Below are 18,856 nucleotides of genomic sequence, written 5' to 3' on the forward strand. Positions count from 1 at the left end.
TGTCCCCTAGACCCCCAGTCGTTGTGGTTATCAGTTGTGGGAAGTCTGACCAGTTGATGAGACTTGGAGCTTCTGCAGGCAGGGAGCATCTATGTACCAGAGGCACTTGGAGTAGGTGTTGGACGTGAGTCTGTCTTAGTGGATGCAAAGAGAGCTCTGGAGGAGTTGATTATCCAGTTGAAAGCAGTACAACAACACTTAGCTTAGTGAACCTAGAGTTGGAAGCAGAGAAAGCAGCATGGGTGGCTATCAAGGTTAGCTTGATTAAGGAGACAGTATTGTCTTAGCAGAGGCTACAAATGTAGCGTGGGTTGGAGACTAGTTTGGTGCAGGCACGGGATGAATGTGAAAGTGGTGTGACAGAATCAGATGTATCTTGTTAGTCAGTTAATGTATTTTGTTTTGTTAATTTGTCTCAGATATTTTGTAATTGTTGTCCGGAGATGACTTTTTCATTTTGGGGGGATAATGTCATCTGTAAACATTGTGTAGCTGACGGGGTGGTGTCGTTAGTAGATTTTGTACTTTGTAGCCGACATCGTCGGTAAATAGTTTGTAGCGGACATATTATGTAGCCGACGGACTCCTTCGGGAAGGTTCGGCGAAAAGTATTTATACCCCGTCTGGGTACATTGTAACTCATCTTATCACTAGTTATGTAATCTGTTGGCATATGCGAATAAAGGAGTATTGCTGTTCGTGTTCATTATCTGTGTGTGTTAATCCATTAATCTATACGGTAAACATTGTAGATGTAAAGAGGCCAAGCCATTCTCCAGAAAAATTATTAGGAGGCTTCAATCGAGGAGGTCCGAGGAATAAAGTTTGTCCATTGCCAGTGAAGTTATCATTGATCTTTGAAGGGCGAACTGAAAACTGGAATAATTGTCCCACAGTGGAATTTTATTATATGTTGCCCATCCGTGGCCTTGTACTTTCGCTTTGCCATTTAAATGGTTGACATGAGTAAGCTCTATTCGATCCTTATCAAGGATAGTATGTGCTGAGTGATCAATATTATTGATATTGCTCTTGCGAGGGAAGTAAAATCTTATTAGTCCACCCATTCCATGAATTGAAGAAGACGAGGCAGCAATAGAAACTTCAAATAATCGGGCTACGTAATGAACTCTTTGAAGATTAGCCATCTCAATTATTGGCCTCTTATGCAAATGGATAAAAACCATTAAATTGATATGAAATCTTCAAAGGATCCATTACAGTCCATCTTAATGTTAATTTAGTCTAACATGGCGTGCTGTGTTTATGAAAGGTTGTGACTGTAAAGGATCGAAGGAATTATATTCTCATCGGTGATGATTACAGAATATCGCTTATCGGTGGGTTGTCTTCTGCAAATAGCAAGGCCTTATAAACCTTGAAGCAGTTCAAACAACCACAGTAAGAAGATAAGAGAAAAGCATTCACATCAAGTTTCTGGCAAATTTGAGGGCCTATGAAGTCTGATTGTGGATGTCGTAGTAAATGAACGAGCTACCAGGGTGCTATGTGGGTTGTAGAGAATGAGCTTGTTGCCTATATGAGATCGTGGGTTTGGGATGAAGGCGCTCAACTTTCAATTTCACAGACTTAGAACTAAGGTTGAGGGGGTGTCGATTTGTCCAAACCTAAGGATGTGTTTGTCACATGAGATTGGGCTACATGATTTCTAGCAAAGGCGGGGGCTCCATGATTTCTTGTAGTCTTCCATTGTGAACGTAGTAGATTGAATGAGGCTGTGAAATCGACTTTAAATTTTGTTAAATGGTAATGGTTGTGGAAATTTGATTTAGACTGCTTAAACAAGAAGATTGAAATATTTCTTGAGTCGTATTGGTTTCCTTTCGCATTCTAATTGCTACATCGAAGCAAAGCAAATAGCCAGTTTTTGGGGAACGACTGCGTTTTGGTTCATTGTTTTGTAAAAGTTGTATTAATAGGGAGAAAGAAAGTGTGATGTGGAACAGAGAATGTGGGGCACATCCATTGTAGATTCAACAATCATATAAAAGTTGATTCATGTGTGATATTATATGGGCTCACCGTACGAGAAGAAATACTTTGAAATTCATAAAAGATAAGTATTTCATGTTTTATTATCCATATGAATTTTAAATAAATCTTGTATGCTTCATCATTTGTATTTGTGTTCGAGATAGTTTAGCTTTATGAACTATTCCTAATCTATCTTAGGACGAACACATATGAAATTCAAATTTAGAGGGATTTTGTCATCTTCAAAGTGGTCAAGAAGTTGATAAACTTGGCTTCAAAGGGAGTAGATGGTCTAGTCAACTGGTGACAATATCGATCATATTGATTGAGAGGGAATTCACTATTGAAGGTGAAACACTTCTGAGGTGCACAGAGGAAGCCAACAAATATCAAAGGAAATCATTTCCAAGAGCATTCAGACATCTCCAGGTGCACTCTAAACATAGCAAATTTTTTTTTTCTATTTAAGGTTGAATGTCAATAGGGATATTACATTATATTCATTTCTGAGTACGAGTTAAAGAATTAAAATTGGTTGTATAAACCATTAATTCTGAGATAAATCTAGACTGAGTGACATAAATAGAAAATTCTCATGGTTTGAGTCTTCTCAATTCAAGGATTGATAACTTGGTGGACTTAATGTCCGGATACTAGTACAAGTGACGTAATGGATTTGATGTCAGATTTAGTACTTGGTGGACTTAATGTTCGGATACCAGTACGGGTGACATGATGGTTTTGATGTTGGATTTAGTACTTGGTGGACTTAATGTCCGGATACTAGTATGGGTGACATCATGGATTTGATGTCAATTAAGTCCTTGTAACTCTTCGATCTTGGATCCATAGGTTGAGTAAATGGTGACATCATGGACTTGATGTTGGGAAGCCACCACTCGAAGCATTTAGTGAATATCATGGACTTGATATTCGGCCAATGCTTTTGATATCATGGATTTGATATCGGTCGAGTCAGTTAGACTCAAGAGGCTAATACTTAAGAGCATATGATGATGACTTTGAGATCTGTATGAGTTTTACATCATGAAATGATGTATGGGATAAATAATAGATTTGAGATCTATTGAAGTTATGTTTTTGGTACCTCTACCAATTGTGAAGATAGAGAAGTTGAGGTCTTTTATAGACTTGAGATTTATTGTTTGATCTTCTTCTCAAGTGCAAGAGGGAGTGTTGATGTTTGTGGCCTTTACAACAAAGATCAACAATAAATAGTTAAATCTGCAAATGTAAGCAAAGAGTGGCTACATATTTAATGGCAATATAATAATGATAATATGAGATATATTATTTTATTATATGTTAATTCAATTAAGTGGGAAAGCTTAATTGGCCCCATCTCAAGTGTCATGTCTTCATCTTATATATATTATATGTGTTGGGTGGTGAATAAGGAACACACCAAAACATAATGTGCAAGTAATTTTTCACCATTCTCTGCCCTAAAATATGAAAACTTAACACATTGCATGCGTATTCCTCCAGGACATTCCCTTTGAAAGACTATTTTTTCCTTTGAAAAGTATATCTGTGGAAATTGAGAAATTCATATGGGGTGGCAGATGTTGTGGATTACTTTTCTAAGTTTTCTTTGCCGTCTATCCATTATGTGAGAAGCCCACCCATGCCAAAGCTGATAGAATATTTCCTCCCTTCTATGAATTGTGGTTACCATATGCCTCCATGCTATTAGTTCTTCTTCACCAATATTCATCATTTTTTCAGCATGATTCTTGTTGCTTTGATAAGTTTTTGTTTCCAAATACATCAAGAACTTCTTTCCTGGATGAATCCTCGCACTCTAGAGTTGGAGATTAGAAATGGTAAAATTATTGTGCACTTATGAGAAATTGGTTACATGGAAAACATCTTGACCTTAACCTCCTCCACAATAAAAAAAATCAAAGACAGTACAAAGATATATACAACAGGGTATGAATATGTTCTTTCTTTAGTGGCAGATACAAATTGCATGTAGCACGTCTCATAAGATCTGTGCAATAAACTCTTCATCCAGAAAAAGGACCTTTTTGATGTGAACATGAAATAGAGTGATCAACCATGTACTATACCTGTCTGGATTAGAGGCCTCTCCATAACAGTCTAAATTTTCTTCATCTCAGATCCACCAAAATTATCTGATTGCATTTTTCTCTTGGAATAATTTTGCTACGCTGATACCATGTGAGACTTTGGGCTGAATTATGGAAGCATGCAAAGATTTACCGCGCTTCGATTCTTCGTCTCTGTTCAATAAGAATAAACATAATGCTTTTCTTTTTAAGATCCTATATTACAGGAATCACCCTAAAAGGACTCCCTAATATATGAATTCTTTCAACAACTCAAAAAAGCAATCCTATTTAACCTTAAAACAACTACGAAAATGGTGTAATATTCCCAAAACCTGGTGCATGCATTCAAATATTCAAAGAAAGCAGAGACATAATACATTTCAGACACCTCCCAAACTGCCATCTGTCAAACACCACGACACCTATGCCATCCATTCATGCTTTCTCCACTGTAAATTCATGATTCAAATTTCAAACATTGTCAATAATTGCAAATATAGGTCAGCACACTTTATAATCTCCAGTGACATTGTAAATAACAAATATACAGAATTGCTGTAACATTCTCTGCCACTGAATTCAAAGGGGACCATAAGTTTTGTGGAAGGTGGCTAGGCAGTGCTGTGATAGGGTCTTGATCAATATAAGTGTTTGCCAAAAAAGCTGTTGGGTTTGCCTGACTTTGCCTTTGTTTCTGCTCCATTGCTCTTATCATTTTTTACTCTGATGTGATCATGCCCTGCAAACTTGTTTGTTGGAAAAGGCCAAAGACAGATACAGTTTGCAAATTGATTGGGAGGCCAACAGCTGTCTTGAACTTCAGGATTAACTGACAAAACAAAGCCCACAATGGAGTTTTCTTGGGGTACCAAGCAAGATGCATGAGTGAGAGCTGACTTTATTAATGTATAATCATTTTATTTCTAGATGGATTGATGTTAGGGATGCAATGAATAGCAGGCTCTGTCTAACTAAAATTTCAGATTCACTCAACAATTAACTCCTCCATTATCAACATTACCATTTAAAACTATATAACTATTTAAAAGCTGCTTCAGAAAGAAAAACTGAGAAACTAAATGAACATTGAATTTCAGATACAAAAGGAAGGAATTTTCTTATTTTCTCTGTCTCATGTGTGGTTTTATCAATGGATGTAAAATTCCAGGATAAATGTATGTATGTGTTAAATAGTCCACTGTTTGTTTCACATTTTCCTTGTATGCCTTCAGAAATATTCTTTCAGTTTTATTATCACAACAGGTTTCTATGGATTCTCATTCATGTCCCATGTATTTTATTTATTATTGCTGTTGGTTTTCTTTTCAGTGTTGTTATTTTTGTAATTGCTGGATGGCTACTTTCATTCATGAAAATTGCAAATATGTGACATAAAAAATATGCTGTTATCAATTCCTTGAACTAATACCCTTGTTTGTGCTTTCCAGATTATAAGTGATGACTTGGGCATTACTAAGCAGGTGTGTATTGTTGCCATGGACCCATTTGTCATTTGGAAAGATGAACTGTCAGATTAGAATTTTGTTTGCATCATGCAGTTGATCAATTTATTTCAAAATTAATTTTCTTTTCTCCTGGTGCATGTTAAGTACAGTTGAATTTCATTTAAATATTTGAAGAGTTTAAAACAGTACTTGAGTCATTGTACTTAAGTTTTCAATTACATTTATCCCTATTGAAACTTTTGCTATATAAGGGAAAGAAAATATAGCCCATAGCTTGTGAAAGGATAATTGTTTTAAGGCCATAAAAAAATTCAAATCTTTTGAGAATGTCATGTCTTCTCCTTAAGTGGGACCAATTCATAAGTTATACTTATAGCTCATATTGCCACACTTATAGCTCATACTGCTCCCTGTGAGCTCGTAAGCGTAGAAAAGGGGCCTGCTGTGACCTTTTCATACCATCGTCCCATTGCAGTGGGGACCCCTTGTTTCATTTTTGGCTGTTAATAGGTGTTAATTTTAGAGTAGCTTCACAAAATAAAAAAGTCTTGAAGGTTTTAGAGGTCTAAGTCTTGGACATTTTTTCTTGGATGTAAGTGAAGGCTTATAAGAAATGGACGATTTTCAATTGCAACTCATGTTCCACTCTGTGGTTTAAAATCTGATCTTTAAGTGGAAGTGAGCTTCAGCATGCATATGAATCTGATAAAGATGAGAATCCAATTGAAATACAAATGGAATCTGAATTGAACATGTCAAATTGTCAACATTTAAAATTCCAGGTGAATCAAATTTGGAGCCCAAGCACTTGATCATTTCTGCTGGCCATTCAAGATGCAAGTAGCATGAAGTCTAGACTGATGAACAAAATGATTTCTGGTGTAAAATGTTTGAAAGGGCAAACTTATTTGATATTACAGTGTGGGTTTAGAGGTTGAGAATAAGCAAGTTCATGTTGAGCCCAAGGAGTGGAGAATCTCAGCTCAGGTGCTTGGCATGAAATTGAGTCCCACAGGGTGTCATTCTTGCCCATGCTAAGCCAAGTTTTAGCAAAGGCTGGAAAAATTCAAATCAGACCATGTATTGAGCCCAACAAGTATGCATTATCTGCCAAGGGTTTTGCACCCATAGAGTGACCAAATTTTTCTCTAGGCTAAATGGTTGCACTCGAAGCATACACATATTTCAATTCATAAGAAGTAGGTGCCCAAGATGTAGTGATTTTCCGGCAAAGCACCTAGGTACCTAAGAGAGGTGGAAGATCTGCCCAGCTTGCAATCACTCAAAGGCAGCAATCAAGGAATTAAAAGGCAGTAAAGGAAACAATTAAGTTTAAAGATTTCTTAGCAAGAGTTTGACAAGCTTTGTGAAGTCAGTATCATTAGCATAAAACTAGGAGTATGCGTTGGAACATTCCACAGACTCATATGGGACCCTGGTATTAAAATGCAGGTCTAAGATTGCTCGTGGGAAAGCAATTTTCAGAAATGGGAAACTACAATAACTATAATGTTGAATGAAAGCCAAAGATCACCAAATTGTAGAACAAGTCACAGAAAACAAAGACAAAAGAGCAGCAATGTTATTAAGAAGACCTTTATATTAAGCTAATATATACTACCAATACAATACCCAGCTGATAAGAGGTGATTATATATTATGGATGGTAACCTTATTAATACTGAAATAACTGTGTTCTTTCATGAAGACAAGAACTCAAGGAAAAGGGCACTGATCAACAGCACAAGGACATTGCTCACATAAATTAAATAGTAATAAATACATCACTGTTCAAGAAGAGAACAAATAGATCAATCGAAGGCATAAGGACATCTCTCCCTTAAATTAGATAATAATAAATACATCTCTGTCCAAGAAGAGGATATAAAGGCATTCCATAATTTGTTATACTATTTCTGTCAAGGAGAAGAATAAATGGTTTGACCAAAGAATGGATTAGTTAATTAATGGCATTATTAGTAAACAAAGGTTAAGACCGACTAGGTATGTGATTAAGTTAGTTGTTTGAAGGGACATGATGCAAGAGACAACTCCTCACATTATGACCACTGTTTGGCTATTAGAGGATATTAGAGGAGGTATGTTGTGCACCAAAGAGGATCACAGATTTGTTTATAAATGCTTTACAAATGAAGCGTCAAAGAAGTCTTAAATCCACTAAGTGAAGGTGGTATACAGCTACCATTGCAAGGTCAGGGACTTGAGTATAGAGAAAACAGAGCAGAGAAGACATCAAGTCATCGCAATACAACAAAAGATTTATGAGGAATAGTGATCAAAATCAGAACTCAATTTCTCTCATACTGATCCATAGTTACTGATTCGCTTGGTCATACTTTGAAATGTCCTACCCTTGTTTTCCGATAGTTTGGTTTCAAATCTTCATCCCTTGGAATTACTGACAACTGTTTCATGCTTTAAGAGTTATCACTATTTTTGTTCGGGTTTAATTTGCAGTTTTTTTTTGTTGACTTTGCTTAGAGTTTTCCAAAATGAAAGATTTGTAACAATATAACAATATGCATATAGATTTCAGACTACCCGTAATATGCCCAGTAGATTTTAAAATTCAAAATTTCCAAACATTCCACTTGTTCACTCACAGAAGTAACTACAATCATAAGAAACAGAGATGGTCATACCAATCTGTAGGGACTGATTTACTGTGATTAATTGTGCAAGGGAATCCCCAGTAGCTGCAAACAGCTACAGTCAATCCACCAAATGTCAGCGTATATGTCTTGCACCTTCAATCCTACTAGATGTTGTCCCCGTTCTGCAATTTGTAGATGTCACTGGCGTTATAAGCAACAAGGTTCTATCCAGAACTATTTATAAAAAAGTCTCTGCATTATCCTCACTCCCTAGAATGGATGGTAGTGTATTTTGTTTACAGACTTCACTCAGCGGATATGTTAAACTCCACAGCGATTATTGGCCATAAGTGAATCAGCCCAGAAAGACTATGCTTATGCACTGTGATGTATCCTCCCAGTTGGTTGTGTGCATAATGATTTCTTTTTTGCCCTGTGAATGCAGCTTGATATAAACACTAGAATATGCGTGTACGGCAATGTGACTCCGTGTTCTCAATGAACAACCTGCTGTAACTAACATTCTCTATTAAACTCTCCAGGTCGCGTGCATTCAGTGATACGCATCCCACACCAAACACTCATAACAGTTCTCGTATGCCATTGTTATCCCAACAAGTTCCAATGTTCGGGCCTTAGATTAAGGACCACCATGCCGTGTTTTACCATGAATTCCCTGAGTCCCAAGACCATTTTCTAATGGCATTGAGACTGATAGTTTGCAATGTTTACATCTCACAAAACCACTGCTACAGAAAACACAAATCTTTTTTACAAGATCTCTGCTCTAGCAGAATGTTGTCTTCCTCTTTTTTTCGCCCCTTACCCGTCTTCCTATTCTCATACTTCAACCACTCTCTCCTCGATTCTATAATGCTAGCTTTTGGCTAAGCGCTTTTCTAGTTTCTTGCTTATCTCCCCTTAATGAAGCTTTGATGTGGGGTTAAGGGAATTCTATTAATCCCTGTAATGTGTGTGTGAGCAGCTATAAGAAACCGATATTAGTCTTTGCTTCCCCCCCTTTTTTTTAAATTTATAAAATTCATCCTTAACCAAAGTGTAATGTCCAATTAGAGTGGTCATTAATAGCCTCAACTTTGAACATTAGAAAGACATGGCAAATAAACTCAGAACCCCAAGAATAGGAGCTCATTGGAAATGACTTGATGAGGAGCATTACAATTTCACAACCACAACGAGGGCACTCCAAGATCCCTTTGAAGTCCGTAGTTATCCATCAGGTTCGTAATAATTGTAAATTTTCTGCAAATTCTGTACTAAATCTCAGACTTGATAATATCCTTTGATTGTTGAATATGATCATCTTAATATTCTGAAGTAAGGAGGAGTTATCAGAATGTTGAATACTGTTCTGATTTTTATTTATTTCTACAATCTATTTGAATAGGTATTATTGCTTGAGGGAGAAGACTTATGTTTATTGTGTGCTCTCAAACTACAATAAAACCTACCCTTTATATCAAGACCAAAGGGCATGTCCCTTAAAGGGACATGACCCTATCTAGGTCGGCCAAACACCTCTTGTAAAAATCGGCCTAGAAGGAAGTAACACAAAGTTTAACTAACATAATCATTAGTTATGGTTATTACACAATGTAATTTTTGCCAAGGATCACCGCCCATTCTAATATCAAGGTTGGTGTATATATATGCCATCTATGATATAATAGGTGAAGATTAAGGTGCCGTCTGCACTTCTCAAACTAGTATAATTATCAATGTTAATATTTAACACTCCCTCTTAACTTGATAATCATACTGAGAGATAACATATCTAGCATCATCAATTACAATGAATAAGCATAGATTGATACTCTATATCTATCTGAATCTTCTTGAGAAAATGACATTATGGAACACATGATATTAAGTCATATAACCATCTTGTGATATGACTCATCATTTATACTATTGATGTCAGTATTGCATATAATGCAATACAATAGGATAAAATCTAAAGAATGATTAAATTCTTCATCTATCCAGGTTGTGACTCATAGGAACTGGTAATCCTATATCACAATTTGATCTTGAGATAAGATATACTAGAAAACAAGATAAAGTCTGAAGAATAAACGTTTCCTTTATCCAAGTTGTGATTAATAGGCATAGAAATGCTTATGTTACAAATGATCTTGAACTCACCTAGATGTAACAGTAGTTCTATACTATTCAATACATTATCCGAGGGATTGTCATCTCTCATAATGTCTTTTATACAAGTACTCATTACCTCAGAGATCGTCACCTCTTAAATAATTAATACACATGGTGGAACCCATAATAGTCAATAGCCTAACAAAAATATTTTATTAATAATTTAAAGAATACAAATGAATTACAATTCAACCATACCAAGTCTTTTTCTGAAGTGATCTATCTTTACTCTAGAGAGAGGTTTGGTGAGAATGTCTATTGTCTAATCTGCAATGCAAATGTATTCTAATTTTACAGTATTTCTGTCTACCATATCTCTTACATAATGATAAGGAATTTCGATATGCTTGGACTTGTCATGGAAAACTGGATTTACTGAAAGCTTGATGGAATCTGATTATCACAATGAATAATCGTAGGATTAATGGCTTGCCCAAATAATCCCACAAGTAACTTTCTAAGCCAAACTACTTCTCAAGAGGCCATTGTTGCTGCAATGTATTGGGCTTCTGTGGAGCTTTGTGCTACTGAAGACTGCTTTCTGCATATCCAAGATATCATAGCTGATCCCAAACTGAAACAACATCCTGGAGTACTTTTTTTGGCTTTAACACTTCAACCCCAATTTGAGTCAGTGAATCCATGTAAATCTAAACAATTTTCTCATATTCGAGTCCAAGATTAAGAGTGCCTTTTAAGTATCTCATAATGTGTTTAACTGCAACTAGGTGAATCTCTTTTGGTTCACACATAAACTGACTTAAGGCATTAACAACTAGCAAATATCAGGTCTTGTATTTGCCAAATACATAAGGGATCCAATCATCTCTCTATAGAGAGTATAATCTATGGAAGGTGATTTTGTTGCTGTTTCTTTAAGTTTATGTAGATTAGTCTCCATTGGAGAAGACATAGACTTGCTATTCCACATTCCAAATGTTTTCAAAATATCTGATGTATATTTCCCTTGATTAAGTATAATGCTGTCAGAATTCTGTTGTACTTCCAATCCTAGGAAGTAATGAAGGAGTCCCACATCTTTCATCTCGAGTTCTCTAATTAGATCTTTCTTGCATTGATCTATGAGATGATCATCACCTGTTATTAATAAAACATCAACATACAGTATCATAATTACCATATCATCTTTGTCCCTTTTATAATATAAATTTGGATCGGCTTCATTTTTGGAGAATCTCAAGCCAGTGAGATACTTATCAATTCTTTCATACCAAGCCCTTGGAGCTTGCTTAAGCCCATAGAGAGCTTTCTTGAGCCTACAAACAAAAATGTTAGGATCGTGAGTTTCAAATCCTTCAGGATAATCTAAATATACTTCTTTTGTAATCTTTCCATTTAGGAATGTTGTTTTTACATTCATTTGATGCACTTTCCATCCCTTCAATGTTGCAATGGCTAGGATTGCCCTTACAAAGGTATGTTTGTCAACAAGAGCAAAAGTTTCTTCATAATCAATCCCTTCTTTCCGAGAGAATCCTCTGGCTACAAATTTGGCTTTATATTTCTCAATGCTACCGTCAACAACATGCTTTATTTTAAATATCCACTTGGAAGAAACAACAGGTTTTCCCTTAGGTCTTGGAACAATTTTCCAAACATCATTCTTCATAATAGATTGGTATTCTTCTTTCATAACTTCTTTTCAAGCTGTATGTTTAATAGCATTTGGAGGATTGGTTGGTTCTGTTTTGGACAAATCATTCATGTTTGCTGTATACATAACTAGAAAATCTTTTGGGTCTTTTGCTTTCTCTGATTGTTCCAGAAGGTGCAGCAAATTTTTGTGCTTCCTCGACTATTTTAATGGCCCAAAGTGGTATTTTCTTAGCATTTTGAGTTTCTCCAAGATTAAGATTTTGAATTTCATCTTCAATTGCTTCTATGTTCTCCCACTGAGACTCAGACTTAGTATTTCTTTAAGAACTAGGTAAAGGAGAGGGTTCTTCAGAAATTAGGGCTCTTTTGAATGCTAGATCTTCAAAAAATACATCCCTACTAAGTTCAATACTTTTCTGTCCAGGTATGAAAATCCTATATGCTTTAGATGTTGCACTATACCCTACAAAAATACCTTTCCTCCTGGAGGGTTCTAACTTAGTTCTCTTTTCTTTTGGAACATGGATATATGCAAGGCACCCAAAAATCCTAAGATGACTTATATTGGGTTTTACCTTAGTAAAGACTTCTTTAGGAGTTTTATCTCTAAGGTAGGAGGGAGGGCTTCTATTTTGAATATAGAAAACAATACAAGAGGCTTCTGCCCAAAGATAATATTCTAGATTTTGATCAAATATCATAGCTCTAGCAGCTTCTACAATTATTCTATTCTTTCTTTCTTCTACCCCGTTTGTTCTGGATTAAAAGGAACGGTAAACTCCCTCTTAATTTTTGTTTCTTTACAAAACCTTTCAAACAAATCTGAGGTGTATTTCCCTCCATTATCAGTTCTAAGAGTTTTAATTTTATGTCTTGATAAGTTTTCAGTGAATGCTTTGAATTGTTTAAATCTCTTCAGGATTTTTTCTAATTCTTTGCACTTTAAGAAGTAAATCCATGTTTTCCTAGAGAAGACAAAATATAGTACCAGAATCCTCCAAGAGAAGAAACAGACATAGGTCCACATAAATCTGAATGAATTAATTCCAAAACATTGTTGGTTTTTCTAGTGCTATCATGAAATGGACTTTTGGTGTTCTTACCCAGAGCGCACCGTTTGCATATGCTTGAGTGGTCTTTATTTAGTTTAGGTAAACTAGTAACCATTTTCTCCATAGTTGATAAGGTTTTGAAATTTAGATGTCCTAACTTTCTGTGCCATATTTCATTTATGTCTGCAGCTTCATGAATTAAAGCTTGAATAGGTCGGACTAGATTCTGAATTTAATTCATACAAATACCCTTTTCTCTGACCAATCAACTTTGCTTTCTTAATTGAGGAGTTCGTAGCCCAGGTTATTACTTTGCCGTCTATGAATGCAATGTTATGTCCATCATCTTCAAGTGCTGTAACCGAGATTAGATTTCTTTTTATTCTTGGTACATAGAGTACTGCTATGAGAAGAAGAGAATTTCTTGATTTTAGTTTCAAGGTGCAATTTCCAATTCCTTCGATAGAATGTACAATGGTGATTTCGCTGTTGACCTTTTCTGATATAGAGTCTAGTGCTTCTTTGTATCTTGTTTTATGTCTACATGATCCACTATCAATTACCCATACTCTACTTGAGACTTCATTTGATAGTGACGAATACAATACACAATTCTTGGGATCATAGTTAGCTTCTTCCCTAGTAAAATTTGTACAGTTAACTTGTTGTTTAGAATTATTAGGACAATTAGATCTGTAGTGTCTAAAATTTTCACATCTGAAGCACTTTATTTTGGATAGATCTTTCATAGATTTGTCATTCTTTTGATTTCCCCTTTTCTTCTTGAAATGCTGCTTCTTGCCTTTATAGGAGTTTGTATTAAGAACACGAAGTTCTTCATCTTCTGTTTTCAATTTCCCTCCTTTCTTTAGTTTTCTGGATTCTTCTTGAAGACAATCTCCCTTAAGTCTGTTGAAGTCAGGAAGTTTATCTCTAACAATTACTCCTTGTGCAAAAGTTTCCCATGAATCTAGTAATCCATCTATAGCCATCAGTGTTAGTTCCATGTCACTAATGATGGTTCCTTTACTTGAAAGTTCATCTCTTAGGCTGACAACCCTTAGGAAGTATGAATTCATCAATTCTCCCTTCTTTATTTGAATGTGATTTAGTTGCCTTTTTAGTGCGAGAACTCTAGTTGCATTGTTAACCTCATACGCATTTAGTGGTGCATTCGTCATAGCAAATGCTGTTTGATGTTTTGTTAGCATGGTACGATATCATTTTTCACTCCATCTAATATGATCTAAATGGCTTTCCTATTTCCTTTAATCCAAAAGGATTTATGAGGTTCAACTGTAGTTTGTGTAGATGTTGATTCAACAAATTGTTTTACATCATTTTCTTCAAGAATCATCATGATTATGAATTTCCAGGCATCAAAGTGTTCTTTCCCATCAAACTTGTCCTTGGGTTTGATTGTATATGCCATTGAAGATAGGAGTATGATGCTAGATATATATAAGGTCTGATTACTTAATTTGCAGAGTCTAGGTTCGACTACCAGAGCTCTGATACCATGTAATTTTCTACAAATTTTGTACTAAAACTTAGACTTGATAATATCCTTTGATTGCTGAATATGATCTTAATATTTTGAATTAAGGAGTTATCAGAATGTTGAATGCTGTTTTGAATTTTATTTATTTCTGCAATATATTCGTATGGGTATTATTGCTTGAGGGAGTAGACTTGTGTTTATTGTGTGCTCTCAAACTACAATAAAACCTACCCTTTATATCAAGACCAAAGGGTGTGTCCCTTAAAGGGACATGACACTATCTAGATTGGCCAAACACCTCTTGTAGAAATCGGTGCCTAGAAGGAAGTAACACAAAGTTTAAGTAACATAACCATTGGTTATGGTTAGTACACAATGTAATTTCTGCTAAGGATCGCCACCCATTCTAATATCAAGGCTAGTGTATATATATGCCATCTATGATGTAATAGGTGAAGATTAAAGTGCGGTCTGCACTTCTTAGACCAGTATAATTATCAATGTTAATGTTTAACAATAATAAGGGCTAAGGACTAATCCATTGTTATCGGTTCAATTAGGGGACATTACAGTTTGACCCCCCTGAAATTGTTTGTTCTCAATTAGTCTCATTCCTTGATGCTCTCATTCTCCCATGTTGCATCCTCACTTGATAAACCTTCCATTGCACTAAATATTCTCTGATTGTCCTCTTATGGAGTGTATGCTGTTTGGTGTCCAAAGTCGCCTTAGGAACCAAAATCAACTTTCCCTCATCATCTGGAGGAGGTAACTCTGCTGAAGGTGTCACATTGTGTCTCAGTGCCTTTTTGAGGTGCAGCACACGAAATACATTATGTATCTTGTGTTAGCATGAATGCTGATGATACTACATTGGGGGAGTATCCAAAGCATTGGAGAGTATTGATATGTTGCATTCATGACTGTGTTTGTCATTGATGTCAACATAGCATTGTTTTTATAAAGACTGGCTGAGTAGCAGACAAATATCTTGATGGTACGGACAATGGTTTGATTGTCTGGTCATGAGCAGTTGTGGACATGTTCGACACAGTGTCCTCATGATGTGGTCAAGTGCGCAGAGTCTAAGTCGAAAACGTACGGAAGTTTTACCTGATTTACAAAGAGTAGTTTAGAGACAGAGTGTTGGCAAAGCAGTTCCCGATGTTTGTTGGCTATCTTACATTTGGGATGTAATGAAGAGATGCGCAGTCAGGCAGTGGTAGAGGACAATCAGCTGATGGCGTCAACAAGTGCACAAGCCTTAGTATCGCACGTGTGAAGTTTTGTATAGATTGTGAGCCGACAATGTTATTATAATTGTAATTAATTAATTATCTTATTTTAATTAATTGGGAAAGCCTCAAGGCCGACTCAATCAATTATTATGAAGATATGGTATAAAGGAAAGATGATTTCCTTGACTGTAATGGGGATGATGTGTATTGAGTTCTTCAAGTGCAAAGTGCGAAAAGAATCAGAGTGCTTATTGAATGCATGTAAGCGATTCAAGGGATTATTGGATGAGAGATTTGAGATCTGGTTACAAGATCTGTAGGAGCAGAAGTCCAGTTGATAGGACAGAGATAGAGGAACAAAGTACATTTAGTTCTATCATTCTGCAAGGAATAATACAGAGATCATTTGGATAGTGGGTTCATAGGTCTTGCCCTTGAAGCTATTTGGGTAGTGGGTCCAACTATCTTCCACAACTCCTAATAGGGTTGGAATCTCCTAACAGAGATTCAAAGTCTCCTAATAGGGACTCATATGTACTGAGTGTTGTAACAGACTCCTAATAGGGTCTATCTTCTACAAGAAATATTTATATTAGTACATCATCTTGTGGGTACTCATTTTCCCTCTAATCAAGGGTTTTCCTAGTTAACATATCTGTTGTTATTGTGTATGAGTATCTTGTTGTGGCTTCAACTTATATTACTCATATGGGTTAAGATTGTTTAAAGTTGTTAATTGTGATATTAGTTGGATAACTGATTCACCCCCCCTAGTTGTATTAATGGACTATATTCTAACATTTGGTATTAGAGCATCAGGTCCTTGAAGAATGAGCTTAACAACTTTGGGAGATCAATGGAAAATATGTTCAAGAAGGATAGTCCAAGATTCGATGGGGCCAACTATGATAGTTGGAAGGAGAAGATGAAGACTCATCTGTGGTGCATGGGTCCAGGATATTGGATCTTGACAAAAAGTCAGAAGACAATCGTTGAAGAAGAAAAGCTTGAAGGATGTAGTGACGAAGAGAGAGATCTATTCATGTGTAATGTGAGAGCAAGAGAAGCTCTATTGACATCTCTTCCAAAGAATGAATACAGTCAGGTACTGTCACTTGTAACATCTCATGAAATTTGGAAAGCATTAGAATCTACTTTTGAAGGTGATGATCATGCAAAAATAATGAGATTATAGAATTCAAGATGCTAGAATGATGGAAGATGAATCTATAAGAAGTTATATTGGCAGAATATTAGAAATGGTTGTAGGAATTTGGTCTCATGGTGGAACCAAGAAAGATGATGAAGTCATATGGAAGATCTTAAAAACTTTGACACTACCATTCAAGCTAATAGCTTAGATGATTCAGCTGGTAATGCCTTACACTAAGGATTTAACAAAGAAAACATTGCTTGGAAGATTAGAGTCTGTAGAAGAAGATCTGAGACAATTTGGAGAACTTGCAAGAGTCGAAACAACTTTCAGTGCCCTAAACATTCAACCTAATTTGACAAGGAGTGCAAGTACTCATGGAGATTTTGCTGGCAGCAGCAGAGCCAATGAAGACAAAAAGATTGATGAAGGAATAACCCTTTTGGTGAGAAGAAAAAAAGATGGTAAGAAAATCTTTAAATGATGGACTTGTAATGAATTTGATTATTATGCATCTAAATGTCTTAAAAGAGAGAAAAAGTATAAGGGAAAGTTTAACCCTAGAAGAGATAGAGATAGAAATTGTTTGTATGCAAATGAAGATGAAGAATTTGATGAGAAAGCTCAAAGCGAAAGTGATAATGAATTAGGATTTGTGGCTATCAAGGAAGATGATCTTGATAGAGAAATTAGAGAAGAAAGAACTCTAGCTACCCAAGTGGAAAAGAAGTTTGATTGGATAATTGACAGTGGTTGTTCACATCACATGACTGGTGATATGAATCAATTTGTCAAGTTTAAGAATCATGATGGTGGTATTGGTAGAGTTGGTAACAATGCAGCTTGCCATTAATAGCAAATGGATTCATTACTCTGGATGGTAAAACTAACATTGATGATGTCTATTTTGTTCGTGGATTGGAGCATAACTTGTTAAGTATTGGACGGTTGGTGGACAAGGGTTATCTGTTGCAATTCACTAAGAAGACCTGAACTATCAAAGACAGATATGGTAAGATGATTGGAACTCGCACTAGATTCAGAGGTAATGTATTTCAGTTGAATCCTATTGAGATGACATGTTTGGTAGCTAAAGTGGATAACAATTGGTTGTGGCATAGAAGGTTCTGTCCAATAAACTTTGATAATCTTGTGAAGGCTAGTAGCACTTTTGTAGTCAGAGACTTGCCTAAGATTGTTAAGCCTACTAATGTTGTAAGGAATGTATTTTAGCTAAGCAGAAGAAAATATCATTCCCTAGCAAGAAGTTCACTACCACAGAAAGCTTGGAGATTGTTCACATAGATTTGAGTGGTCCTTCTAGAACAAGAGGATTCTATGGTGAAAGGTATTTTATGATTTTTGTTGATGATTTCACTAGAATGACGTGGATAACATTTCTTAAAGAAAAATCTGAAGATTTTGAGAATTTTAAGATATTTAAGAATAGAGTTGAGAATGAATTTGGTACTAAGATTAAGTGTTTGAGATCTGATAGAGGAGAATTTACCTCTAGAGAATTTAACATATTTTGTGAAGAAAATGGAATCAAAAGACAATTATCTATATCTAGAACACCTGAGCAAAATGGGATTGCTGAGAGAAGGAATAAGTCTATAGCAAAAGCAGCTAGAACAATGCTGTTTGAGAATGATGTTTTTAAGACATTCTAGAGAGAAACAATTAATACAACAGTATATACTCTGAATAGAGTACAGATCATAAAAGATATGGACAAGACACCTTATGAACTATGGTTTGGACTTTCACCATTAGTCAAATATTTCAGGATATTTGGGAGCAAATGTTATATTAAGAGAGACGATGACATTGGTAAATTTGTTCCAAGAAGTGATGAAGGTATGTTTCTTGGCTATTCACTAAAAAGTAAGGCTTACAAATGCTTTAACTATAGAACTAAGACAATAGTTGAATGCGCAGA

At 35.7% G+C, this 18,856-nt stretch overlaps 1 protein-coding gene across 1 annotated transcript in view; it reads left to right on the forward strand.

The window, feature by feature from the left end:
• Nucleotides 1–18,856, forward strand: part of PAS1 (FKBP-type peptidyl-prolyl cis-trans isomerase family protein) — a 324,212-nt gene that overhangs the window by 59,130 nt on the left and 246,226 nt on the right. The window contains exon 6 of the mRNA XM_089825670.1: nt 5,543–5,575. Within this exon, the coding sequence (XP_089681796.1) occupies nt 5,543–5,575 (33 nt within the window). The remainder of the gene's footprint in view (nt 1–5,542; nt 5,576–18,856) is intronic.

The sequence above is a fragment of the Cupressus sempervirens genome, chromosome 4 (assembly GCF_028749045.1).
Source record: "Cupressus sempervirens isolate cs-2001-9-10 chromosome 4, ASM2874904v1, whole genome shotgun sequence".
Classification (NCBI taxonomy): domain Eukaryota; kingdom Viridiplantae; phylum Streptophyta; class Pinopsida; order Cupressales; family Cupressaceae; genus Cupressus; species Cupressus sempervirens.